Below are 27,037 nucleotides of genomic sequence, written 5' to 3'. Positions count from 1 at the left end.
TCCCTCGTTTCCTTGAAAATGGGAACTAATGGGAAGGGATCATGCAGGCGCAGAATGGGGCCGAAGATTGATTCAGGAGAGCAGAAACGGTAACTATAAGAGTCGTGTTAAGAAGTATATATGAAGCATGTGTATGATCTAATATATATAATATATGATATGATACGTATGATTGATTTAGGAGTGCAGAAGTAATAACTATAATAGTCGCAACTATAACAGTCGTGTTAAGAAGCATATATGAAACATGTATATGATATAATATCTGTGATCGAATATATATAATATAATAACTATAATAGTCGTGTTAATATAACTATAATAGTCATATAATATAATATTCTATTCGGATCATTAAAGTATTAATTAGAAGTAATAAGAATATATTTTATTATGAATATATGAGAGGAATAAATATAATATTTATTTGTAAGTTTATTATGATAGTAATATATATATGACATCAAAAAATATAATATATAAGAGAAATACTTTTTGGAAAAAATAATGTTCTTCTAGCAAGCTTTAAGAAATTCATTTCGCGAGTTTGCGTTATGAAATACTTATGTCGACCGGACAGCACAATGCACAAGTCATAAAAAAGGGTTATACCTTTTTAAAAATACCTCCTTTTTTAAAATACCTCCAGATCCATGCAGATATACAGAAGAAGATGAAGGTCACGTCTACACTCCTAGCCTGGCAGATGAACTGTAAACGTAAGATACTATTATATAACTTCCCAAATATTAAATACCCTAGACACCTTAATAAAATAAATAACATAAAAATAAAATAAATACAAAAAATGAAATAAACATTTGTTGATACTAATATTATGAAAATATAAACATATTAGTAACTCTACTTACCCTATGATAACAAGAGGCAAGTAATACAAAGACTACTTTCTCAAAGTTTCATTTAACATTTCTGTAAGGAAAAGAGAATATAATATAATAACATAATAATTCGTAGGCGAAGATCACAGCCGCCGTCAAGGAAATTTTTACGGTCGGAAAAGTGTTAAGATCGTCGACGAATAGGATGGCACCGAATTTAGGAACTGCAGAGAGAAAAATATAAGCTCGAGTTCCCATTGCAAGGGAGGAATCGAGACATTGTTATTAGAAAAGTGTAACGCATTACGAAGGACGCGGACGTCGTTGTAATTGCGCCAGACGTCACGATTGTCGATATTTCGTGATATATTGCCGGGCGAGATAGCCGCCCGGAGAAAATGTAGGTCCGTATCGTTCGCAGCAGCCAGAAACAGATGACAGGATATTGCCTTTACGGCAATAATCCATTGTCGTTACTTCGTTACTAGAGCCACGGGGCCGGCCGTTATTGCCCGACCGGGACAAGAATCCTCTCGCTTTTACATTTCATTGGACACCCGTTGATCCGCCACATTTATTTCGAGAGTCGACCCTTAACCCCTTCGCCCGCCCGAGACCGGGCCGGGCCCGACGCCGCGTTTCGCCGTTATCCGGTTCCCGCGGCAACTAAATAAGCAATTGCAATAATTCGGCTAATCCGTCGTTTGATTTATGCTCGAGAGCTAATTAAACAATTGCTCGAAATGCTACGGGAGATGTTCCGGCAGGCACGCCGCCCGATCTGAATGGAATCGGTGTGCCGGAGTGCCGCCGGCGATAAAATATTGTAGGAATTATTTTCAGGGTAGATTCCACGAGACTCCGTGGCAATATAAAACAAGAAATAAGCGACCTCGATTAACAATAACAGTAATAGTTTGGTATTAATAACCCACAACTTCCCACGACTTAGAACAAGAATAATAACAACAACGACAACGGAACGACTTCCACATCAACAACTTCAACAACTACAACAACAACAACGACTTCCCAACGTGACGGTTCTCCTTCGACTGAGACGATCTTTAGTAGCCATTTTTCAAATTCTCCTATACAAGATAGAAGAAAAATTCCCCAAATCATACTACCCACTTCTCAAATCTTATATGGAAAATAGAACATTTTTGTCAAAAATCAAGATAAAATATCAGACATAGAAGTTTATGTCTAGGTCAACGAGGCTCGGTTTTTGGATAACCGTCGCTGTAGATTAGCGATGATGTTGTAGAGATTATTATTTAAGAAGCCCACGAGACTCCGTGGTAACACGGAACAACGCAAACGACGTAGGATAACGGTAACAGCAATGGTTTATTAAGAATATTGCGCAGCAACTTCCTACGACTTATCACAACGAATGAATAAAATAAGAATGCTGAAAACTACGGTAATAATAATGACAAAAGTTAACATTAGTAGCGACAATGATAACAATTATGACACGCATAGATTTGCTTGGTGACGGTTCTCCTTTTTCCTCGTCTCTTCAACCCTTCCCTTTTTCATCGGTATCTTACCATTCTCTCTCTCTCTCTCTCATTTAGTCTCATTCTCTCTCTTTCTTTCCTTATTTCTCTTTCGCTCACCGACACTCTATCTTTCGGTCACACAGGGCGTCGAGGAATCTAAGCAATAATCCCAGGTGAACTGTATCTAAAATAGAAATATATATTATATATTATGTTATAATAGTATATAAATGTAAAATACATTGAATGCAGTGATTTATTCAGTATTTTGCGTCGCTCGCTCTCAACCATTCTGCCTTCCGCTCTCGGAAAAAGCTTGCACGACCTAAAAATTTAATACCATGACACCGACATTTTAGAAAACGTTTCCAAGTATATTCAATGAATTATCGATTTCATTCTTCTCGTGACCGTATCAGCTATTTCGAAAAGGAAATACGGCATATTTCGGCCCTGTGAAAACGGATGGTTTAAAGCCCGGCCGCGTTGACCGTTCATTCAAGCAGTTCCGGTTATTTAAGTACAAGAGTGCATAAACAAATTAAAAACGAGGGGTGCTCGAAACCGGCCCCGGGAACCAGGATGGAAATTCTTCCGGGCGAATTCGGTCGGTCCATCCATTAGCGAAAATATCACGGTTCTAAATATCCGCGACTCGGTCAATCAATTTTCCCCCGAATACTTCTGCCTGCTCGAATGGATTCACCCTCGACGTTCCCCCTTCGCGCGTCCACCACTGCTCTCCCAATCCCTCTCTCTCTCTCTCACACACACACACTCTCGATTACTCCATATCTCTCGGTTCGACCGGTATCTGACCGGAAAATGCGAAAAAAAAACCGCGGCCGCCGCGCGCTCGCATATACACAAGAAAGGCCAAACTGAAAAACAACGAAAAAAGCGAGAAAAAAAGAATTCGTCGGTTCTGAAAGTTGATTTAAACGTTTGCCCCATGGGGGGAGGGGTTTGGGGACGGTTTGACGGCGCGGCGGAAGAGAGAGCGAGAGAGAAGAGAGAGAGAGAGAGAGAGAAAAAAGCGGAAAAAAATTTCTCCATTCGATTCATCGAACGACTAAATACAAGCAACGGCGACGAGGGGGTGGGGAAGCGTAGGCGGATAGACGGCGCGACACCAGAACGAATTTCGAGGCTGGCCCACCACCCTCGTCCCTCGTCCCTCCCCCTCCCCTCTGTCCACCGCCTGCCCCTCGCTCCGGACGGCTCGTCAAACACCGAATTTTTTATCCTGGCCAATATCTGGTCGCGGTGAGGGTGATTTTTGCATATCCATGAGCCGCGGCGTCGAACAGCATCGATAACCCATAATGATTGGTGGTCCCGGCGGCTGGCAATCGGCATGAATAAAACAAACATAAGTTTCGCAGCCGGATTCAATATACCCGCGCGACCCTCCTCAAAAGTACGAGGAACGAGCTGGAATCGGCACGTAGGTCCTCTCTCTCCACCTCCTCCTCCTCCTCCGCCTCTGTCGCGGCCCCGAAAAGCGAAACTCTTGCTTCCGGTCCGGCCGACTCCGTCGAAAATTGGTCTCCTTTTTTTTTACGAGAGGAATACATTCCCGTGGAAAAACCCATTTTCAGGATTTTTATCGTACGCCCCGGCTCGATGTAACTTTGCCGAACTTCCGCCGCTTTTTGGATAATGGCTTCCAGTCTTCTCGGCTGACTAACGCGCCGGCTGTATTACTGGCGAAGCCTGTGTAGACGGTTATAATCTACGGTGATTTGTTATTAACACTTTACCGACCGGTTACTCGACCGTGAACGTTTTCATATTTTTATAACGTTAGCACGATATTTAATTCAGCTGTTTTATTTATTCTATTGATCGCGGAAGGTGTCCAATATTTTAAAAATTATATAACATTACCTTAGTAATGGATAGAAAATGATTGGTTGCCATGACAACGATAGCTGCGCGATGAAAATTCGATTTATGGGCTACCGGTCGGTAAATTGTTGTGTCCGGAAAAACAACCCCCTTCTATTTTTCGCAGAAGTGACATCGTGGGGGCGACTCGACATAAAATTTGAATGATTAAAATTTACCAATAATCAAAATTTTCAAAATACAATAGTTAGAGAAGCAGAGGAAACTTCGATGCTTTAGAATTGATTTACAGATTCGTAGGCAATTTAAAAATGCTGTGGGGTTGCTGGAAACCCTACGGGGTCGTCCTAGGGTTAACATTAAATCTACCGAGGTCTAAAATGACAAATTCTATTTATTATATTTATATATTTTAATTGTTATATTTTAATTAATAAATTCTTGTAAGAATTACGAGATAGAGTTGATTAAAATTTTTCATTATTCTTATAATAGGTGTGTATCTGAGTAAAGATATATGCGCAATAATTTTTAATGGAAGCAGCGTTATGACTTCGATAATGATGAAATAAGAAACGTGAGACCATCGTTGAATTGGCCGTGATAGGTTTAGTGTTATAGAATTGGAGAGCAGTGGTAAACAGTAAAGAGTATTGATTGTACGTTACGGATGTCTGATCAATGAACGAGGTGCATCACTGGGCCTTGTCTTGTCCGAAGAAAGCTTAGTCACTTTCTATGAAATTATTTATACATAATTACATACGCATAATTATTATCAATTATTGGCATTACATACGTATACATAGCAATTACATACGTATTTTTACATACGTATAACTATATATCTTGCAATTACGGATATATACAATAATTAGGATAATCAAATTTCATACGTATAATTATATGTATCGCTATTGCAAACGTATAATTATACATATCGCGTTACATACGTATAATTATGTATATCGTTATCGCATACACACAATTATACATGCAGCGATAACATACAAATTAAATCGTTTCCGCAATTTTTAAGATAATATTACAAATCTGGCCGCAAGCAAATTTTTGACCCCTCGCCCTACTTATTAATTTTATCTTTCTAATAATTCTAAATCCAATAAGATCTCCAATAATAACTAGTTAAGCATGAATATCATTGCGTTCTCTAACATCGACACAAAATTCCTTTTGCAGCTAATATTTTAGCGCCGAAATAGATATAAACATACAGTAAATATCAATTGCTTCCCCTTTCATGAAATTATTAAAAATCGAAGATCATTTACTCAGTTCCACTGCGAAAGTAAAAGGATTCAAAGCAGCAGGACAGTTACCGAGCGCATTTCCATCGGTTCCACGTTTCTGTTTACGCGGCCGTCCGACAAACGGTTCGCCTCGACCACTGTGAAATTTCGCGTGTCCGGCACAAAAAGCACGGCGTCCTGATTATTTCGTAGGAGGGGCGAAGTGTCGGTACCGTGGTGTCACTAAATTCCATTCGCTTTCGACTGTCGGCCGCAAATATTTGACCCCGGGAGCCCCGCCACTCGTTCGAAGCAGCGCTTCGAAGGAGATATCAATGAGAAAATGCCCCGATCCCCCATTCTTTACCGTGGACCGGTGCAGCGGCTTTCGAGCGTCGGCACAACCCGAAGTGCATTTCTATTCATTCGGATGCAATATAAGGGGGATCGGTGAAGTGGACGGCCGATCGGGTCCCGATGCCGAGTCCCACTTTTCCTGTCGGCACACGCGTGCCGGAATCGTCGGGACCTGCCTGGCTACCTGCCGCCTGTGCCTAGCTGGCTGCCGAGAGAGCCGCGTTTCGGGCAATGCCGCTTTGAAAATCGATAAGCGGCTCCGCGTAGTCGACCAGTCAGGAGCTTTTCGGTGTATCCGCGCGAGATCCTGGCTGGTCACGTGGCCGTCCGTAGCGTCGCGTAAAACCGAACACACCGACGACCCCGCTAGCATGCCGACGTAATTTCTGCTCTTCGATCAACCCTGCTCTCTCCTCCGCCACCCACTCGCTCATCTCTCTCTCTCTCTCTCTCTCTCTCTCTCTGGCTTACACGGAGCATCTATGAAAAGATTACGTCCCCTGAAACTCGATCGAATGAGCAGCAGCGACCCTCTGTCTTGTTGCTCTTAGCCTCGTCGTTGATCGACGACGGATGATTGATCGTATTAATCTCGGCCGAGAGAGAGAGAGAGAGAGAGAGAGAGAGAGAGAGGGGGAGAGAGACAGACAGAGAGAAAAAGAGAGAAATAGAAAAAGAGGAGAGGTAGAGTAAAAAGTAAAAAGTAGCGATAAATGGAACGCGGCCAATTTAAATAGGATCGAGTAACGAGTTCAGGCTGGCCTGGTGACTCGATAACATCTCGGCCCATTGATTATTCCCATGGATAAGGACGCGGCGGAGGGGCGGACGGCGCGATGGTACGAGGAGGGAGAGCGCGGCAGGGGGAGGGAGGGTCAAACATCTCGAAAAGGTCGATTCATTAGGGATCGCGGTGGAAGGGAAGCGATGGTAACCGGTGTAGATGTATCTCTGCAAGGTTGGAGCAAGGGGATCTCGAGGAAGAAGCGATCGAAGAAGATGGGAAAAGAAGGGGAGGTGGAAGAGGAGACGGAGGACGAGTGTAGGAGCACGGGAGTAGAGAAAGAGCTGGGGGGGGGGAGGCGGAAGGAGAGAGGAGAAGAAGACGAGGACGAAGAAGAAGAAGAGGCTCGGAAGGAAGCGTTCGCCGTGGTCGGCCGGCGTAGTCCTGGCGACGTCCATTGCGCAGCCGTCCTCCGAGGATGCCCGAAAGAGTCACGGAGGCGCGAAACGCTCGTTCCACCGTGTCCGGAAGCATCGATGTGGGTGAACGGAGGGCCACGGCCGGAGAAGGAGGAACGAACGAAAGCGGAATAGAGGGTGGAACGGCGGTGTCGAGGAACGCTAGAACGAGGAGGAACGATGGTGATCGGCGGGCGCATGCGTGCGCAAAAGCTCGGCTACCGGAAAGCCCGACAGAGATCTAGATGGGGTACGGATCGGCCGAAGCCTGCGTCCGACAGAGAGGGCAGAGAGACCCGAGAGGGTACGAGAGGAGAGGGCACGAGGAGAGAGGGTGGCTCGCGGCGGGCGGGGAGAGGGAGAGAAGAAGGAACGTATACAGAGAGCGCGGCTCGTAGGGCAGTCGTTCCTCCTTCGTCGTTCCTTCGCGGAGGCGCAGAGGCCGCGCTTTTAACGAAATTATTCCGTGGGAAAAAAGCTCGGCCCTGGCCTGGGCTTGCGAGTCGAGACGAGACGAGACGAGTCGAGTCGAGTCGAGTCGAGTCGTGTCGAGTCGAGTCGAGTCGGGTCGAGCCGAGACGAGGCGATCCAGCCAGCCGTCGACGCGCCTCCACTACGCTCGCTCGGGAGCGTCGCGACGCCTCGTTTCACCTCGTTTCACCCCCGGCCCCGAACACCGAGCCAGTCGGAGAGAGAGCAGTCTGGTTGTTGCGTGCCGAGTACAACGGTAGAACAGTGTCGGTCGTCGGTCGCGTCGCAAAGTGCTGGTGACGACAAAGCCGCGCGGCCGTCCCCCACACACACACACGGGAGAGAGAGAGCACCAGGAGCTGGAGGCGCGCGGCAGCCGAAAGCGGGAATCGGAGGACGTCGCACGGTTTTCCTCGTCCACGGTCAGTATCGCGAGTATCCTATCAACAGAGCTTCGACCCTGCCGTCGAGAGAGAGAGAGAGAGAGAGAGAGAGAGAGAACCCTCCAAGGACCTTACGAGCCGCGCCGTCCTGCGGCCGGGGAAAACCGAGGCTCGCTCGGGCGTGGATCCCGCTCCGAAGTCGGAGCTTTTCCTCGCTTTGCCTCAGTTTTTCCGGCCCCGATCGCCTATTATTGATTTCCGCAGGACGCGGCGCCGTTTCTCTGCTCGTCACGCGAAAATTTTGGCCGCACCATCGCGCGTTTCGCCGCGATCGATTCGCACGCTCGTCCTCCCACCAGTCTCGCAAGCGCGGCCGACCCTACGCCGAACTCTCTCTCTCTCTCTCTCCCTCTCGCTACTTGCTCCTCTTCCTCTACCTCCCTCTTTCTCTCGTCCTCTTACTTCGTTCCTCTTTGGTCGCGCTCACGCTTTTTTCCCGACCGTCGCGATCGCCGCGGTTCCCAAGGAGGACAGTGTCCTCTTCGAATCGGCGATTCGAGAGGATCGATTTTCCGGCCGGGGAAGGATCACCGGGCCGCCGAGATCCTGGAGATCCATAAAGGGTACCGCGAGTGTGTGCCGCGCCACAGTGGACACTGTGTTCGTTCGATCTTTCGTGCCGAACCATGGCGATCCTCTAACGGTAGGAAGCTGTTGAGCCAATACGGAGACAGGTTTCCCTGTCTATGGGACGTGTCGACGCTGGAGTAGTCGCCGAGAACCGTGAGTCGTCGAGTCGTTGCACTTCTCGAGTCTTCGCGTATCAGCGCCGGTGCCGGCGCGGCACGACCATAAGGGTCAATTATTGCTGGGACTGTTGTTAAGTCGGGTTGTTTCAACGGCCGGGTACCGAGACGGTGGAGCGTCGGCGAATTCGATGACACCTATCGCGTACTATTTCTACCTGTACGTATACGGATATCTGTACGCGTGGAGAAGTACCGAGAGAGCCACTCCACTTCGATAATCGCGCTCGAGTGGGAAGGAAAAGGCCTCTTTCTACGCCTGATTAGACGCTATTCAAACTAGAAGTTCCGACCGAAGCCGAGCTGCGATCAAAATTCGATTCGCCGACGGCCACGAGCTGGCCCATTGTTTTTCCAATCTAGAAATCGCTTCGATGTTGTCTGGAAAATCGTTCGAAAGATTCCGGTAATGTGTCCGCCGCACTGACGAGGTTTACCGTTCGCAGGAAACCCGAGTTAGGTGTGTTGGAACGATTCCTTTTCCGATGTCCCGGATTTCCGTTCGAAGGAAAGCCTGAGTTTTCCTGCACGTCCTGCGCCATTTTTACCGGACCCAAGGAGACGTTTCCGATGGAACTAGGCTCGTTCACGTCAGTCCGCAAACACGGGCTGTATCGTTGATCGAGTATTCATTGGTTCCGATAATATTGATTCGGGAGACGGCGGTATTAATCTTTATCGACGGAAGCTCGACGTCACGACGGATTAATCGTTTCGATATTTAATTCAGTATCCCCTTTCGCCAAGAAACGCGGAAGGGGAATGATCGGTGGAGGACGATCGAACGATCGAACTCGCTGTCGACGATTACAAACAAACGGCGCGACTCTCACCCGGAGGCTTTGTCGAATTCGCGATAATTGTCTCGTTATCCGCGAATCCCGCGAGACGGGAGAACTCGTCCCGATGCGAACGGATTGCACGGAATCCGATAAGCCTCCGAAAATAGCTCATCAGAGATTGCGATAATCGACGCGTCACTGGAATATCGACTCGATTTCGGAGCGGGGCTGGTTACATTTTACAGAGGAGACCGGGAAATCGCTTCGGCACGTCGATTATCCGGTGTCCGACGGCCAGGGCCGTGCGGAGAATATCGTCTACCCCGGTCGCCCGCATTAATCCCTCGCTGTATATCCGAAAATATTATTTTCCATCCGAATTCCTACGCGATTTTCTGTTAATCCTTTCACGCTGCAGCCAACGTCCGCCTTTGTTCCATCGTTTTATTTTCGCTTCGAATTCCGATAGAGTTTTTCGCAAATCCCTTCATGGGTTAATCCCTGGGCGATATTTCGCGCACTCCCTCTTCGGAGGCACTCGCGGCCGAACCCCTAACTTTTCATCTGTGCTTTATTCGATGCTGTCGCCTCGTCCCGGCTCAGCCATTGGTGTACTGCTCGTTAATTCTGACTTTGCAGGGTCCAACGGATACAGGAAACGCGTGGACGATCGACTTATTGGTTGACTTTGCGGCCGGTTCGGGGCGCGGAGAAAGAGACTCGGACAAAGGGGGCTCGCGACGGACCGAAACAATCGTTCGAAATTCAATGAAGAACCGTCTGGTAGACGCGCGGCCCGAAAGAAAAACGAGCGGGGGGGGGGGGGGGGGGGGGGGGGGGGGGTCGGCCGGGCGGGCGAGGGGGCGCTAAGGGTACGCGAAGGGGCGGGCGAGAGCCGAGTCATCGTACTCGGGACACGGTCGGAGGGCTCTTATCTCGATGCAGCCGGTGTAGGTTAGAGACACTCCGGTGTCCCGGCGCGATCCTCAGGCCCGATACGAGGAGATCGGATCGATCGATCGACTTTCTGAACAGAGTCTACTCGAGTTTTCCTGACCTAAGAATACATCGGAGTGGAGTGTCGTGGAACGGGGTGGAGTGGACCCGGGGGTGGGGGTCGCACGGCGGGCGGTGGGCGGGAGATCGAGTGGGAACCCCGCCCCCTTGGAAGAGCGTCTCGACAACGATCACTGCAGATTTGTCTTTTCTTTCGCGTAGCCACACCGGAGGCATCGCTATACTCGTAACGCAGCAGCACACGTCCGCGCGATCCTCCGACGTGTTCCGCCAGCCGTGATCTACACGATCTAGGGAAACGGTCGCGTGACCACGCTCGATTAAAACACGCCCCCGTCGTTGACATTCCCGCTCGATCGATATCGTTATCGTGTGTGTCATCTGCGAACGCGAGATCCTGCGCCGAGATTAGGAGGGGGGGGTGGGGGTCCGTGTCCAGGAACGCGTGAACGGTAGCGTATACTTTCGTCTGTGGAATTCAAGGGGAACTTGTGCCGTGGGAAACAGAAGAGGACACCTCGCGTGGGAGTAATACGAGGAAATTGATTCGTTGGCGCGGAGATCAAAGACGATTCCTGGGTATTCCCTCGTTAGGGGATATCGGCCCACGTGGGAGCGACCTCGTCGTGTACACGTGTTCGTGGCAGCATCGATCAACCAAGTATCTTCTTTCTTTCTTCTCCGTAGAGTCGAGACGAATGATGTTCAATTGACGAAGACTGCGCAACGCTAGGAATGGCCCCATTCAGTTCCGTTTTCCTGGGCGTCTGGGGAGTGTTCGTTATCGTTATGATACAAGGTACGGTTCAGCTGCGAGACGACGAATCGCGACGGCGCGCGCTTGTAATCAGCGGTTCTTAACCTGAAGATGAATCGATTCGTCGAGAGGTCCTTTCTCTTTCCCTTTCTCGTTCTCTTTCTAGAGTTCCCCGTGTTTCTTGCCCGAAAGGAAACGACCGGCCGCTTTCGCGAGGGCTAGATCTTTTGATATCATTGTTCCCCCGGGACAGGAGACCGTGTAATTGAGACGAGTGGCTCGTTATTCGACGAACCGTGGCCAAATATCCACTGCCACTTGACCCAAGACGTAACTGGTTCTAGGTTAAGGACTGCTGCGCGCCGCGTAAACGACATCGCGGAAATTCTTGATAACCAACTATTTCCAGAATCTAGGCCCTTCAGCTGGGAAGAGTGGTGGACCTACGACGGCATTTCCGGTAAGGGATTCTTCGATCGTTTACCACCGTCCCCGCTCAGAGGTCGAACGTCCTTGCCGCTCGTCCGGAAACCTTTGTTTCCCCCGCCGCGAAAATCCCCCCCGAATGAAATCTCTGCTCTACGAGGACTATCCCTTTTCGAGACTGCTTTGACAAGTCATTCTTTCGCAGTCTCTTATTACGTAGTCTAGTTCTCACTGTAATCGCGAAACCATTTGAACTTCGAGATCGAAATCGGCGTCTGCTACCGTTGGCCGCGTCTTGAAATCCAGTCGACTCTCATGAAAGACACCTGGGATGGACGTCTCTCGTTCTTGCATTTCCGGAGATCGCAGCAAATCTTCCCGTCTCTTGCGATTTTTCTGCATGCGCTTTGATGATCCGCGAGCACGTCTGCAAAATTTCAGATCGACAAGCTTGATGGTCGACAAGTAAATTAATTAAATGATCCGCGAGTCTCGGTGTCCGCGACGAGTCTATTAGAGCCGGCGCGACGGACGAAAAAATGATACCGGGTTCCCGTTCTTGACGAAAATCATGAATCGTTCGCCACTTGGCTTTCCCCGACCCCTGAATAATTTGACAGCCGGGCGGCAGGACCGCTAATCCCCGGGCTTAGCGTCGCGGAAACTTCGTTTCGAAGTTGTTAACCGGTCCCGCGGGGGTCCCCGTTCATCGATCGTGAGAGGAAGCCCCCCGCCCCACCGGTTTAATCGGTGCGATTTGAAGGTCCCGGGTTCTGGGGTCTGATCAATCCCGAGTGGTGTCTGTGCAACAAGGGCAAGCGACAATCGCCGGTGAACCTTGAGCCGTCCAAGCTCCTCTTCGACCCGAACCTACGGCCGCTGCATATCGACAAGCACCGGGTCGACGGTGTCCTGGAGAACACCGGCCACAGAGTCGCCTACGCCATCTACAACGACACCAGACACCCCGTTAACATATCCGGAGGGCCGCTCAGCTATCGATACCAGTTCCATGAGATCCATCTGCACTTTGGCCTCGACGATCGGACGGGCAGCGAGCATACCGTCGACGGACACGCGTTCCCGGCCGAGGTGAGATCACTTCTTTTATCGCTACAATCCTAAAACAGACAGAAACAGGATCTAAATAGAGTCGAAGTAAAGTCTAAGACCCAGTCGTTATAGTTTTTCATGCGAAAAGTCAAATTGCGAGGATTGTCTGACCAATGGTCGTTCTACAATCACGTAAAATTTTTAGTGTCCCATAAATCATTCTCATTTGGGAAATGAGGAATTCTTGAGGTCATTTCAAGCAACTTTTGCCTTTACAACAATTTTTTCCGTGGCTTTATTTACAAGTTATTAAAGAGAAACCGTAACCAATGAGAGGCGAGATCAGCTGCCGCGAGCGACCGAGCCAACTTGCGCGCCAGCTGATCTCGCCGCTTATTAGTCAGTGTTTTTCATTAATAACTCGTAAACGAATCCGCGGAATGCATTTGCGCTAAGGGAAAAGTTGCTTCAAATCGCCTCAGGAATCTCTCATTTCCAGATTGCGAGTCACTTTTGGGACATCCTGTATATTGACAATTATTTAAATGCAATAAACTTTTTAAAATTCGGCAAAGTTATTCGAATTGTTTTAGATGATAGACTGAACGTTTACTAGACTATTAGTGAAACGTATTATAACAAGAGCTGCAGTCGATTCGAATGGTAAAGGAATCTAAAAAATTATGGATTTAAAACTTATTTATCTTAAACTTGTTTATTCTTAAATGAGAATTTAATAAATGTGTTTTGTTTGTCTCGGTAACTTATATGCATGTTGAAAATTTTGTCGATCTCGATTAACTTGGAGTAAAGCAACAGGCATGAAAAATATAAAAATCTCGAATTTTTTAAATAGTTATTAATTAGTTTTAATAATCTTCAAACCTCCGAGATACTTTTAAAATTTATACGAGTTGGACTCGTGGCGGTTGTTTCTAATAATAACCTGTTGGACACAAAAAGAACGATTCAACAAGAGGTTAATTGTAGCACGTAACAATGTTGCTAATTTCGATGAAATTTTCAGCATCCGTTCAAGTAACCTTGATCCGCATAATGAATTTATTAGATTCATTGTCGTTTCTGCAACGGTTGTTCCACTCATTGTCCAATAAACTTTAGTCAGTCTATCATCTATAAAAAATGAAATTCAACTGGTCCAACTTGTGGAGGTGTCAGCATACTTGTCACTTATACATATTCTTCCGACATTGCAATATTCTTGTCTTTATCTACGCAATCATAGTAATTCCAGAGACAGAATACTTGCACTCGTTCCAAGTGATCGTGTTTAAGGAGAAAATTCCGAGAACAGTCCGACCACTGGTCGACCCGTACCACTGGAACGATAATACTCTTATTTTTATCGAAATAGAGTAATATCGGTCTTCTATGAACGCGATACTCGTGTCCTATAATAATACTACTTTCTCGCAACCGTGAGCTTCGTTTCACTGTCTGACCACTCGCGCCGCTACTCTACTTAAATTGCTAAACAGATGCCCGCTTCGGCTATACATACACGGTTTCCTTCGTTCCCTGGGAAAAGTATTCAACCTTGTTCCGTCGGATGCATTCTTTCCGCATCCATTCAAAAGAGACGTCGTACTTGCCTCTCCTAGAGATCATCAGATGGTGGTCTGACCACCGGTAGTCCCATTCTACTCAAATCCCTGAATACATCCGCGACCTTCCCGTCTTTCTCCACTCGCGCAGCCTTTTTACAAAGAATATCAGCCGTATGTAGTTATCGTCCGACTAATGGCGAACCCATTTCACTGAGAATTCTTAGTTACCTCTATATAGACATTGGAATATCGCTACCTTAAATCTGTATAATACACCAGGAATTATTTCGCATTCGAGTTTCCATGTACTTCAAGCGTCTGTCCGGTCAAAGGCGATCCAATACTACTGAAACGTTTCAAATCGATACACACGATTAAATTGTGTCGTATTTCAATAAGCAGTACTGGCAGGATAAATTTTCTATAAAATTCCTTAGTTTTCTGTAATTTGTGGAAGATAAAAATTATGCAAGTTAATTGAAAGAAACGTAAGATAGATATAAATGTCATTTCCATTTTAATTGTCGTATCGAGCTATAATTGATGCGCTATTGTTAACCCCTTGCAGAAGTATTTCATACCCGATCTACTATAATTTTATTAATTTTACACACTTCTGTTACTGAAATGTAGAAATATGCAATAAACAGAAACTCTGTCGTTTATAAACGGAAATGATTAACGCTTCGCACGTTAACTCGCATCGAAAACTGTATCACATTCCATATGAAATCAATTTTACATTGTCATGTCCATTTATTTTTAAAACACCATGAACAGCGTATCTGCTGTACGAATCGCAAAATTAAATTCCATACCATGCAATAAATTATGTGAAATTAAAATACCGTAGATCAAAGAAACTGTATTGAATCGGGAATTAAAATGGATTCGATTGAACAAATCAGTGTCGATAATTGTGAAAGAAATCACGGCGCAATGGGTTAAATACTTTGTCCTCGTTACAAATGCGCCAAAAATTCAGCGATCGCGGACCGTCGCGCAGAAAACAATTGATTTCCGGGTAAAAGCAAGATGTCGAGACGGTTTCCTACGAAACTCGGTTCCCTCTGTCCTGCTCGAGCGAAGGTGGAGGAGCGGTGCCCGGCGAAGTTTGTAAATCGAAGCGCGTACACAAAGCTCGCGCCCTGTTGATGTATCAGAAACAGTAAGTTGCGAGAACGGGGGTGGGAGGTGGTCTCTCCCCGGCTAAACTGTGGTCCGTTTTCATTCACAGCTGCAAATATTTGGCTTCAACTCGCAGCTGTACAACAACTTCTCGGTCGCGTTGCACAAGGCGCAGGGGATCGTCGCGGTGTCGCTTCTGCTCCAGGTACATGCCTAATCTCTCCGCGAATATTCCCGCCAGGCAAAGATCGTGGCCGGCGATCATCGGCAGATCCCAACGAGCGATACGTCACAGATATCCTCTCGGTTGGCTTTCAGGTCGGGGACCTCTCGAATCCGGAGCTACGGCTATTCACCGAACAGCTGGATAAGATCAAATACAGAGGTGAGAGAGCATCGGTAATTGAATACGTTCGCGGCGTTCGGGCAGACTCGAATTACCCGCGCGGATCCGTCGCCGGATGTTTGTTAAACTCGCCGGAAGAATTGCAATTCCGACGCGACCGGCGTATAAATTCGTCCGTCGCCGGACGATTTCATAAAACCGTCGAACCTGCGAAACGTTTTTGCGTAGGGTAGCTACGGGCCATCGATCCGAATTGAATTCGGCAAAAACGATTGTACCTGTGTTTCTGAAAACAGTTCGGGCTCGGTCGGGCGCGCCGGTAAAATTGAATTGGAACTTGGAAAAAATCGAATTTCGAAAAATCGATTGCCCTTGTGTTCTCCGCGGGAGCCTGGCAAAAAATTGAATCTCGACGGACCGGTTCGTGTTGTCTTCGTGTTCCCCCCCGCGAAAGGGTCTACGGAATCGATCTGTGTATAGACACGGAGAAATTGGGTCTAGGAAGATCGATAGTACCCCCGGTATCGTCTAAAACAGTAGAATCTACGGAGCGTATCCGCGATATTAAACCGGAGAGCGTCGAAAATGCGAAAAGGTCGGGGCGCGGCGCAGGGTCTGGCCGGTATCGAAAAACCGATTGGATTTTTTCATATTATCCCGGGGCTTGGCACATAAAGTTATAGGCTGATAGCAGGAAAATTCATCCTTGATATCTTATGGCCCGCCCCGGTCCTTTAAGTGACATATGTGGTACGAGGTCAGCCCCAGAGGGCTGTTCCGTCAGCTCCCTCATTTTTTCCAATGTAGCTGTGCCGTATAATATTTCTCGTTGCATTTTACTCGATCCCACCCCGGGGGCGGGCTCCGGCTGAATACAAAGACTATTCGAAAATACGTGGGAACAAGAACGGCCTTAGACAGAGCGCGCGCCTTGCTCCGGCGTTCAGCCAATAATTAATCGACGGGAAGCTGCTCTCGCTCGAGACCTTTCGCGCCAAATCAGCGTCGATTAAAATCATCCCCCTTGAAACTTTTCGTTTTACGGTCACCGTGGCCGTCGATATCCCGCCACAATCAAACCCGCGTGAAATCTCAATGAATCGCTCGACTCCGAACGGTGAAGGGACTCGAGGGGGCTTCCGTGTTTTTCCAAGTAAAAATATCGATGATACAGAAGTGCACTCTATTATCCAACCCTTCGAAGAGGGTCGGGGTAGTAGACGAAGGAGGCGGTGGAGGAGCAGGTGTTCGCAGGTTCGATATTAGTGTTATAAGGAACGAGAAGTTGGACCGGAGGCTGATCACCATCCCGTAAGAAGGGTTCGGGCCGCTCGACAGGGTCGGCTCGCGTAGGGGTCGTTCGATACGGGTGGTGGGATCGCGCGCGCGTACCCCAATCTGCCGAAGGGTGTATAAAGCTGTCCCGGTAGGCGCGAGGTAGCATCCGCTGCTTGAAAATTTCAGCTCCGCGCCCTCGCCCTCTCGCCGCCGCCGCCCCGTGACCCCCTTGGAAGCGGGCGTGGGTCGCGCACGTTCGCCGAGAAATTCGCGAAGTTGAAGCCGTGACGGTTCGATCGGGGAGGGGGTGGGGGACGGGGGTTTGAGGAGAGAAAATTACCGTGGCACGGCGTGTGTCGGCGGGACGCACGCGAACTTTTCACCATGCTCGCGGCCATTAGCTCTTAAGTGACTGGGAAAACGGGGCTCCGGGTGTTGTAAGCGGCCCCGGTATTACACTGCCGAGTGTGCGAGGGCGGAACAGGGGGGGGGGGCCGTGTACGGGCACGTCGATGCTAATTGGGGTACGTATGCGCGTCACGGTCGGTCGGCACCCCCCTGCTCTCGGCCGCTTGTTCATCGATCGATGTACCGATTGCACACAGGCCAGACGATGGAGATTAACCGTTTCTCGGTGAGGGAGCTACTGCCGGACACGAAATATTACATGACGTATGACGGCTCCATCACCATGCCGGCCTGCCACGAGACCACCACGTGGATCATCCTGAACAAACCGATATACATCACTCAGCAGCAGGTGAGAATCGAATCACGCTAACCTATACCGATACCAACGGCCCCGCCGACTATCTCACTCTCTCTCTCTCTCTCTCGTCTCTCGGGGTCGAGCAGTGAATATCAATCGGCCGGGGCGATCTTCTTTTTCGGCCAAGGCTGACCTTAGAACCGTCCGTGGGTGGGGCTTAGCTCGGACCGGGAATATAACGTCAGCTGTCGAGGAAATTGCATCGATTCCGGCTGATGCAGATTCTCGATCGCTGTTCCCGGTATAGATGTTCTTAATATAATCGTAACGGACGACCGGAATAGATTGAAACAGTTAAGATGCATCGGCTACGCCGAATAAGAATAATGCTTCGAACGATGACGCGGCGTAGCTGTTTTATGTGCCTCGACGCGGCTAAACGATGTTAGCGATCTGAACACACTTTTGTCATAGATGTGTTACGTTGTGCTGGTACCAGGCAATTTAAATCAAAATAATCAGATAATAATATATACAATATGATATAATAATTATAATATAATAATAATCGGACAATTACCCACAGGAGCGTACAATTACCCACAGTATTACGGCTTCTTTCGCAACTACGTTCATAACACTTTTCATTATTGTTCCTGAAATGTTTGAATTTGGTAGAATAAATCCATTCACATTGGGATTTAAAAAGAGAAGAAACAGATAAAAAATATACGATAACAATTTGTCGGACTGTGATCGAATTTACAGTACCCATTCAAATAATAGCAATTATTAAGCGAACAATTGAGTTGCCTTTCCATTGAAAACGGTGTCTAGTGAAAATATCGATTTCACAAGTACGAAATAATACTACACAATATTATGAACAACCGAAATACAGCTCCCTTCATCGATAACTGTTATCGGCATCCGAAATCATTGTCCCTTGTCGATAACTATTATAAACGACTAAAACAGGGGTTTCTCTCATCGATCATTATTACCAGGAAAGCAAAGTAGAGCTACCGTTATCAACAATCGCAAAATTCCCCTTCGTAAATAACTGGTGCAAGAGGACCTAAATAGGATTCCCGTTATAAATATAGTCCACCGATAAAAACGGAATATTTTCGGTCGCTCGTAATAGACATCTGCACACCCGAACGGTCGAACCTCGACGATTTTTTAAATCGCACGGTTTATTGAAAAAGCATCGTCGCTGTCGGTCGCCACCGACTTAAATAACGAACAAACATCGGCTTGTTCCATTTCTCTCTATTTATAAATCGTCCCAACGGCTCCTTTATTTTTGATCCAGTGGAATTCGATAGATACCAGAGAGTTCGAAATCTGCGTCTCGGAGTCGTCGGACTCGTTCGACGCGTCCACTGAATTCTACTCGCGTCTGACCAAAGCCGTGCTCGCGCCACTGAAAATTCCAAAGCCGGCCGAAGGGGGACGACGGAGTCAGTCGATATATTCGTTGAGGGAGCCGTAAAATTATGCGAATTTTTTCGCCGAATCCGATACGAACGGCGAAGATTCGTGGCCGGGGGATTTCCGGGATCAATTTTCAAAAGTGGGCGGTACGGTAGTGTTTTGCCGTGGTTTTCGCTGGTCGGGGAAGAAGGACGGGCTGCCCGATTTTCGCGGCCGATACCGCGCCTCCAGGGTTGACCTTATTCGGGGCACGGGATCGAAGAAGCAGTTTCCCCGATCGTGTTCAGGGTCTAGAACTTGATTCCTTTGGCATCGGATCGTATCTGGCCGCGACGACTTGAGGGATCGCGGTAGCTCACGCACGAAAGTAGTTTCTGATGTTCTTTTAACGATTTCGCGTGGCCAGGGACGCGGCGTAATCTCCCGTGCGCCGCGGCGCGCGACCTCGAACAAAAGGAAATTGGTTTACGTGGCTCCTTTTATCTGTCCCGGATTACCCTTTGACGACTTAATGCGATTTTTTTCACCCGGAGCAAACGATCCCCTCGCCGCTGCACCGGTAAACCGTATTATTGTCGGACGGTGAAAGGGTTCGTTAATTAAACCGAGCCACCGCTTGATAGACCCTCTCTCTCTCTCTCTCTTTCTCTTTCTCTCTCCCTCTCTCTCTCTCGCGACGTAATGATTCTGTGATAATTTACTTATTCGAAACATACGAAACGATTCAATGATCTTTGCAGTTTTGTATTATGGTTTCTGCTGCTCCCATTTCATTATACGAAAACACTCCTATTATTTCTGTCATAATTGCGAATTTTTAGGGTTAATCTGTAGAATTGTTTACTTAGTCTATCTATAGAGTTCTGTTAACTGTGGCGTTGCATAGTCTGCCCAGAAGTATTAAGCCCTTGCACTATAATAACGAGTCAGACCCGTGATCATGCGAGATCTACTAAATACGCGAATATTATTAATTTATGTTAAATCGAAATCAAATTGATTCTTCTGTTATCAAAGTCTGAAAAGGAAAATGCATAAAGACGATAAAAGAAACAAGAATTGTCTGGTCCTATTAAGAAAAATATTAACGACAAATAAGTGCTGATCAATGCAGTGAAAGGAATCGTAGTGCAAAGGGTTAAGGAAATTTTGATGTTCGTTTAAAATCACATCATACACGGTGATTGCATGTTACACGTATGGTAGTTAAAATTGCATAAAACCATTTACAAATCGTTATAAACCACTGCGAACGCTTCCGTAACTTTTCTCGGAACTGTTATTGATCCTTTCGTTATTCTGCTGTCATGGTTACAGCGCATTTCTCTATTTAATTTCCCTATATTTCTTCTATATTCGCCTCTTCGTCCATTTTTCCTTCTCTTTCCAATTTCTGCCATTGTTCTATTCTTCTAGTCTTTTACAATCCCTTACAACTATACTTATTTCTACTATTGACACTGTCTCTGTTCTCAATGTGGTTTTATTTTTATTAACATATATCGTCTATATGTTAATGTCTTTCTCACTCACTTATTATCATTATTCATGCTTCCTTCGTTTTTTTTATAATTGTATTCAAGTTGTCGTAAATGTATGAATTATTTTATATATTTTACATTAAATATTTACATATGGTGTTTAGTTATGATATAGAAACCAAAGCAAAAACATCAAGCTTCAACTATGATTTCACACAGATGATTTCTAAATTTTAGTTTATAATTTCTAAGTTTAGTTATTAACCCTTTGCACTCGAGCGGTGACTCCGCGGCACCACTGAAATTGTTACAGCACGTTTTAAAATAATTTTTTATATTATGATGAATTAGATTACAATAATTATTAAAAGTATAACTGTTGTTGCACGAGTTACTGGATAATACTTAATTTTTGCGTTTCAACTAAATAGGCTTGTTGCTTACTTCACAAGCCATCCGATTAACCCATTAACCACCAAATCCTTTCTTATTAATTTCCGACGGGTACAGCAACCGGTCACCCTCCATCAACCAGCTCCGCTACCCCAGACACACCAAAACATCTTCAACGTTTCCATTGTTCCAAATTTCACCCGAAATCATTTCTCGCGGTTGTTTTTTGGCGGGAAGCGTTCGATTTCGGAACGGCGGCAATAAATAGTAGCTTCCGAGCGGAGAGATACGGCGGCGCATAAAAAAACAGCGCGCGAAACGAGGGTGCCACGTGTAAACAACGATTCGGACGCGCAACAAAATAACGGATCGGCTCCGCGGAAAGAATTAGCGGGGCAATCATCCGCGGATTAATTCGAATCGATCTACGCCGGCTGATGTATTAGCACCGCGGAGCGGCGGCAGCGTCGTCGCGCCGAGTTCGAGGGATGATTATTGTTCGGGCGACACACGCGGGCCCGATGCGAAATCCGGCGACGTCGGATCGATCGGATGAACGGCGGGCCGGCGGCCATTTTCGAAAACACCCGCACACATAGACCGGGGCACCGTTTCGTCTCGGGCTCGCCTCGCATTTTAATAATACGGGGCCACCGGCGGCCGGGAGCCGGAGTCGGCACGCGTTCGCGAAAAAACGGGCGCAAACAATGCCGGAGAATTCAATAACGGAGTCCATTGACTTCCGACGGAAGTATGGCGGTGCCCATTGTCAAACGTTTAAACGATTCGCGGAGCCCCTCGCTCACTCTCTCTATTTCCTTGTCTCCCTCCCTCTCTCTCTCTCTTTCTCTGTCTCCCTCCCTCTCTTTCTCTCTCTCTTTCATCCTCTTTTCCTTTCCTGCTGGTTCGTTTCAGAAATTAATCATCGACTCGCAAAATGCGAACCGATTCGACTTCCTTTTTTTTTTCTCTCCTGTTTTTTGATTCGTCCGAATTAATTACTATTGTTCGGACGAAACAAAACATCGGTCGGGAATATAAAAGGGCTCTCTCTCTCTCTCTCTCCCTCCCTCTGTGTGTCCGCGGCCACGTTGCCCGGAAACGCTCCGAGGTACAAAGAGCCTCCCTCGAGGGTTCCCGCGATTCGATAATTGAAAAACGGGCTCCCGTGGAATAAAATTACGATACTGTTAAATTCTGCGGCACCCGATTCTCTTTCCACCGACGGTGAACACCGGCGCGGTTTATTCTCGTCTCCTGATATCATTTTCTCATCGTTAATCTAATTTTACGCTATTACCGATAGCGGTACGCGCAAAAAGATCTCGAGCGTATGATCGATTTTTTTTTTTTGGCAATGATTAATTAAACGTCCACGGGCTCGTGTAACTCGCTGATGTGTCGGTGGTGTTACATGTGATTTTAGTTTTTCGCATGGCGACGTGTACGGTTTAATTGTTCAAGGTTTCGCAGATAAACGGTAACGATTTTGATGACACGAGTTGTCAGCGGATAGATGCCTAACCCTTTCGTGACGGGTGCTGTTATATGCGGTAGTCAGTTAGCGTGTCACAGAAGGCTGGAGTCTTATACATATGGTAGTCACATGCTTTTATACTAGGAAATATCATTAGAAAATAATATGAGATAAATACTATCATAATCGTAATTGTAGGTTATTAGTTTATTTAAATAGCGAAATTAAAATAAAGCTAAAGCATTAGATAACACAGAAAGTGAGACATATCATTTAGCAATGGTACAATCGCAAGCATACATTGGTGGCGAAGTATGGTACTGTCGTGAATGGGTTAAGAAAAGAATTCGGATTATAGAGAGTTAACTCCTTTTCGTTTAATTGTGGTCTTGCTGGTTTGTTTACCTTCCTCATGCATTGTTTGATATTTTAATTCACTTTGAAGTTTTTATAAGTCGAAGAGAATCAGATTCTTGTGCATTTATATACAGTACAGTAATTTTTGCTTTGTGTTTTATCGAATCAAGATTCACTATTTATTATTATCAGAAGGAAGAATGCGAAATGTTACAAATTTATGTGACAGATGTTGCAAACGCATAAGTTTGAAACAGATGAAAATTATTTGAAATGGATCCGGCAGAAAAGAATGATAACTGGTTTGATGACTAGATTAGGCATTTTAAATATGTTTTACGTGAAAATGTTAAATATTTTTGTTGTGCTCCATATTTGTTTAGCTCTATGTGATTCTAATTTTAATAAAGAGACAAATGCAATTCAAATTTAATAACCTCATATATATAGACATTCGTGTATTATTATCACTAAATGTCACCTCTCGCGTATTTTTGTTTGCGAAGCTCGCGTATACACTGACGGATTAACGCTTTACCGACTGGTAGCCCGTGAATCGATTTTTATGGCGTCCAATAATTTATTATCTATTTTTGAAATAAACGTGTTAGATCGTACTACAGTAATCTCCGATATTATTATACAATTCGTTGATGATTACATACCTTTCGTGATTAATAAAATAAATAAAATAGAAATAAAAACTGAAATTTAATATTGAGCTATTCTATGCAACAACATTATTATACAACATTTAAAATATTAAACAACTCTCGCGATTAATAAAAGAGGTCAAATAAGAATCAGATAAATAAAATAGATAAGATAAGAATCAGATAAACGAAGTAGATAAAATAAAAATAAAATAATCACTGTGTGAATGCTAATGTTATAAAAATATAAACATGTTAGTAGATTCACTTGCCCCATAAAAAGAGCAATCTTCTCGGCGCAATGATCAAACCGGTAGAACAATGTAGCCGACAGAAGAACGCCGACGACGTTCGCCGCTCGTTCCACAATAATCGGCTGCCTGCTCTATCATTAATATCATTTAATTGTCTGAATAATTACGAGCTGAGTTCGCACCTTTCTTCTCCGTCCAGCTGTCAATTTGTCAGCGAAACGAGCGGCGACAGCTCGTTTCCTGCTTCCGATCGGCGTAGCCGGCCGGGCAAGGCGCTGCATTTTATCGGCGACGTGCCCCCTTCGAGCAACAATGCGCGGCGAGCCTGAAAATAAAACGATTACTCACTCGGTCTCGGTGCGCACGCGACCATAAAGAAGGCGAGATCCGGTCGAATCGCAGCGGATCAGACCGAGATGCGAAATACCGCGAAGATCAAATTAAACGGAGTGCGACAGAGGGGGATGACGCGGCGGGGAACAAAAAAGCGGTCGGCCGATAACACTTTCCTTTTTTTTTTTTCCCGCGGTTCGACGTTTACCGGGCGGTGTTTACGGGAGCCGGAGAACTCGGCCGGACGTCTGAGAAAAAGTTTCGGTTCATTAAGGGACCGGGAGAGGAGTGCTCGAAAAGTTGCGCGCCTCCGCGTTACCAGCGAGCCTCGCCGTAAAATACGAAGGGCGGTCTCGATTGCGTCGGGGGTCGAGGGCCGTGAAAACTACTAGCCCCCCACTCCCCCGTTGCGACGAAGGAGCAATTATTTTTGGCTCGTTGCCCCGCCAAATTAATCCCGGCGATGCGCGCACGCGATTTATCCCGCGAACGAGAGAGCTACACGTGTTCCTCGCGACACCCCCCCCCCCCCGTGTGATGGTGGGACGCAGGAGGCTAGGCGGAGCGGAGAGAGAGAGAGAGAGAGAAAAAAAAAAATTGTTGACTGGAAAATTATGTCGACGCCGTGTCGTTGAGAGCGAAATCCCGGTGTAATTAATGGAGAGGCGGAAATCTCCGCTCGCAGCTTTGTTTGGTATAGAGGGTGATTCATGTCGAGTGGCGCCGGCTGTTTTTGACTGGAGAGGATTAACGCGCTTGCACCCTCTATCTCTCTCTCGCTTTCTTCTTTTTTTTTTTTTTTGGCAGTGTGTATTTTGTTGCGGCAAATGATCCGTGCCCGGCGACCGATTAACCGTTCCGAATCGACCCATCTCGAGTGTGTAATTGTATACCCTGCTTCGAGGATGTCTTTCTCGCATTGTGGTGTCAATGACTGTAGAGAATAGCGATCTCCGCAAAATCCTGTCGATTAACCCCTTGCACTATAATAACGAGTCAAACTTGTAGTGAAGATTTTATGCGAGCTCTACTAAGTACGAATATTATTAATTTCTTCTACATCGAAGTAAAAATAAATTCTTCTTTCATCAAAGTATAAAAGAAGGTAAACAAAGACAATACAGGAAATAAAAATTGTTTGGACCTATTAGGAAAATTATTAAGTACGAATATGTGCTAATCATTACAGCATAAAAGGAGCGATAGTGCAAGGGGTTAATCAGGTCGTTTAACCCCTTGCACGACGCGTCAGACTCGTGACGAAGATCTTATACTATTAAATGCGAATTTCACGTATTTCTTATAAATCGAAAGAAAATTTGATTGTCCTTTTATCTTGTTTATTAAAAGGTTTTTCGTCGCATCAACTGCATTGGTTATTAGCGACGACTGTAATTGATCTAAAGTGAAAAGTATTTTAAGAAAGCAATGATTCGAGAAATCTTTTATTCCCAAAATCTAAATTTAAATAAAAACATAGAATAAACCACGATTCTATCATTCTTTTAACACCTAACGGACGGGTCGAATCTGCTTTGTCTTTCCTAGTTTCCGGGCATATTTCAGGGGAATTAAATAAACATGAATGTATGGATTTAAAGTGTTGTAACTACGATAAAACTTTATGAAATCAATTATATTTCTTATAATATTTCATAACAGTATTTATTAAAGCGTTTAGTATTTTCTAAGCGTGTGATATGCTGTAAAACGTTCACCTTTATGCAGTGGAACCTGACAAAAATGATAAACATATCTAATTTTTACCGTTATAAAATTATTCAGAATAACATCTTAAAATCAAAACTACGCCATAGGAACAACAAGCAGATAGTGCTATAACTAATGGTGCCAAGAGAAAATAACACAATGTGCGTAAAATGAAAAAACTAATTCAACGTACTAAAAATTCAAGCAAAAACGTACATTTAAGTGGCCCGTCCTAGAAAGTCAAAACGGAAAAACGTAAATCTACGGGGCCCGTCCGTTAAGTGTTAAGGTGATAATTAAGAATGAAACAGTGCTAATCAACGTAACCGCGAAATAAATCCGCAAGGGTTAAGTATCCTTTGGTGATCAAATTGCGAATCGCGAGCGGTCGACGAATTTGATAAAACTCCCCACCGACAACCGGTGTCGGTGTGGGAAGAATTATACTTGCTAATTTCCCGCGACAAGTTGCAACCGGTGACGGCAAAGGGATGCAAAATAACCGAACAATGTGTCGCGCTGGGGTACAGCTCGCCCTACCACGGTCCATCACCATAATAAATAAAAGCCGGGGACTTATCGAAAGTCACCGGGCGCGTCGTACTTTGCTTTCAGGGATCAACGGGGGCAGTTTAAGATCCCCCCCGCTGGCGGGGATCGGAGAAGGTGAGGATTGATTCGCAATTCAGTCCTAGAGCTGATCCCGTGTGTCTTTTCAGCTGCTGGCGCTGCGGGTGCTGATGAGAGGCGTGCAGAACGACCCGGTCGCCCCTCTCGGGAATAATTACAGACCGCCTCAGCAGCTTCATCATCGTCCTGTTCGAACAAACATTGACTTCAACGTGCAGGTACCGAATCCGACGCCGGATTCAGATCATTATGCTGCGGAGCTTTACGCAATTACGGACAAAAGCCCTCGAAAAAAGAAAACTGTAACGCCCGCGATGACGGTGTTGCGTCGATCCCGAATTGTTGCAGAGACGGTTTTTTTAACGCGGTCGCGGTCAGTCAACGTTTCCACGAGACAGGTGGATTTATTTTTAGACTAAATGTGACAGCGATATTTTCCTTCGTCGCGTTCTGTCGGAGGGCTTGAAATGTTATATTTTTCAAGTAGAATATTACAGCGTTCGTGTCACGGTTCTGTCATAATGACGGTGGATGCTATGGCATTGACGTCCGCGAACGTGTTAACTAATACTGACATCGAGGTTTTTCTTCG

The 27,037-nt window shown here is 46.1% G+C and overlaps 1 protein-coding gene across 1 annotated transcript in view; it reads left to right on the top strand.

Moving 5' to 3' along the window:
• The first annotated feature begins 7,414 nt into the window (after window positions 1-7,414).
• Carpb (Carbonic anhydrase-related protein B) overlaps window positions 7,415-27,037 on the top strand; it is a 22,224-nt gene continuing 2,601 nt past the window's right edge. The window contains exons 1-8 of the mRNA XM_078180540.1: window positions 7,415-7,886; window positions 11,140-11,251; window positions 11,619-11,669; window positions 12,399-12,727; window positions 15,494-15,589; window positions 15,703-15,769; window positions 17,614-17,768; window positions 26,535-26,663. Coding sequence (XP_078036666.1) covers window positions 11,188-11,251; window positions 11,619-11,669; window positions 12,399-12,727; window positions 15,494-15,589; window positions 15,703-15,769; window positions 17,614-17,768; window positions 26,535-26,663 — 891 coding nt within the window. The 5' untranslated portion in view covers window positions 7,415-7,886; window positions 11,140-11,187. The remainder of the gene's footprint in view (window positions 7,887-11,139; window positions 11,252-11,618; window positions 11,670-12,398; window positions 12,728-15,493; window positions 15,590-15,702; window positions 15,770-17,613; window positions 17,769-26,534; window positions 26,664-27,037) is intronic.

This window comes from Augochlora pura, chromosome 5 (genome assembly GCF_028453695.1).
Source record: "Augochlora pura isolate Apur16 chromosome 5, APUR_v2.2.1, whole genome shotgun sequence".
Classification (NCBI taxonomy): Eukaryota; Metazoa; Arthropoda; class Insecta; order Hymenoptera; family Halictidae; genus Augochlora; species Augochlora pura.
Note: the sequence above shows the minus strand (reverse complement) of the source record. Positions and strands in the feature narration are given on the sequence as shown.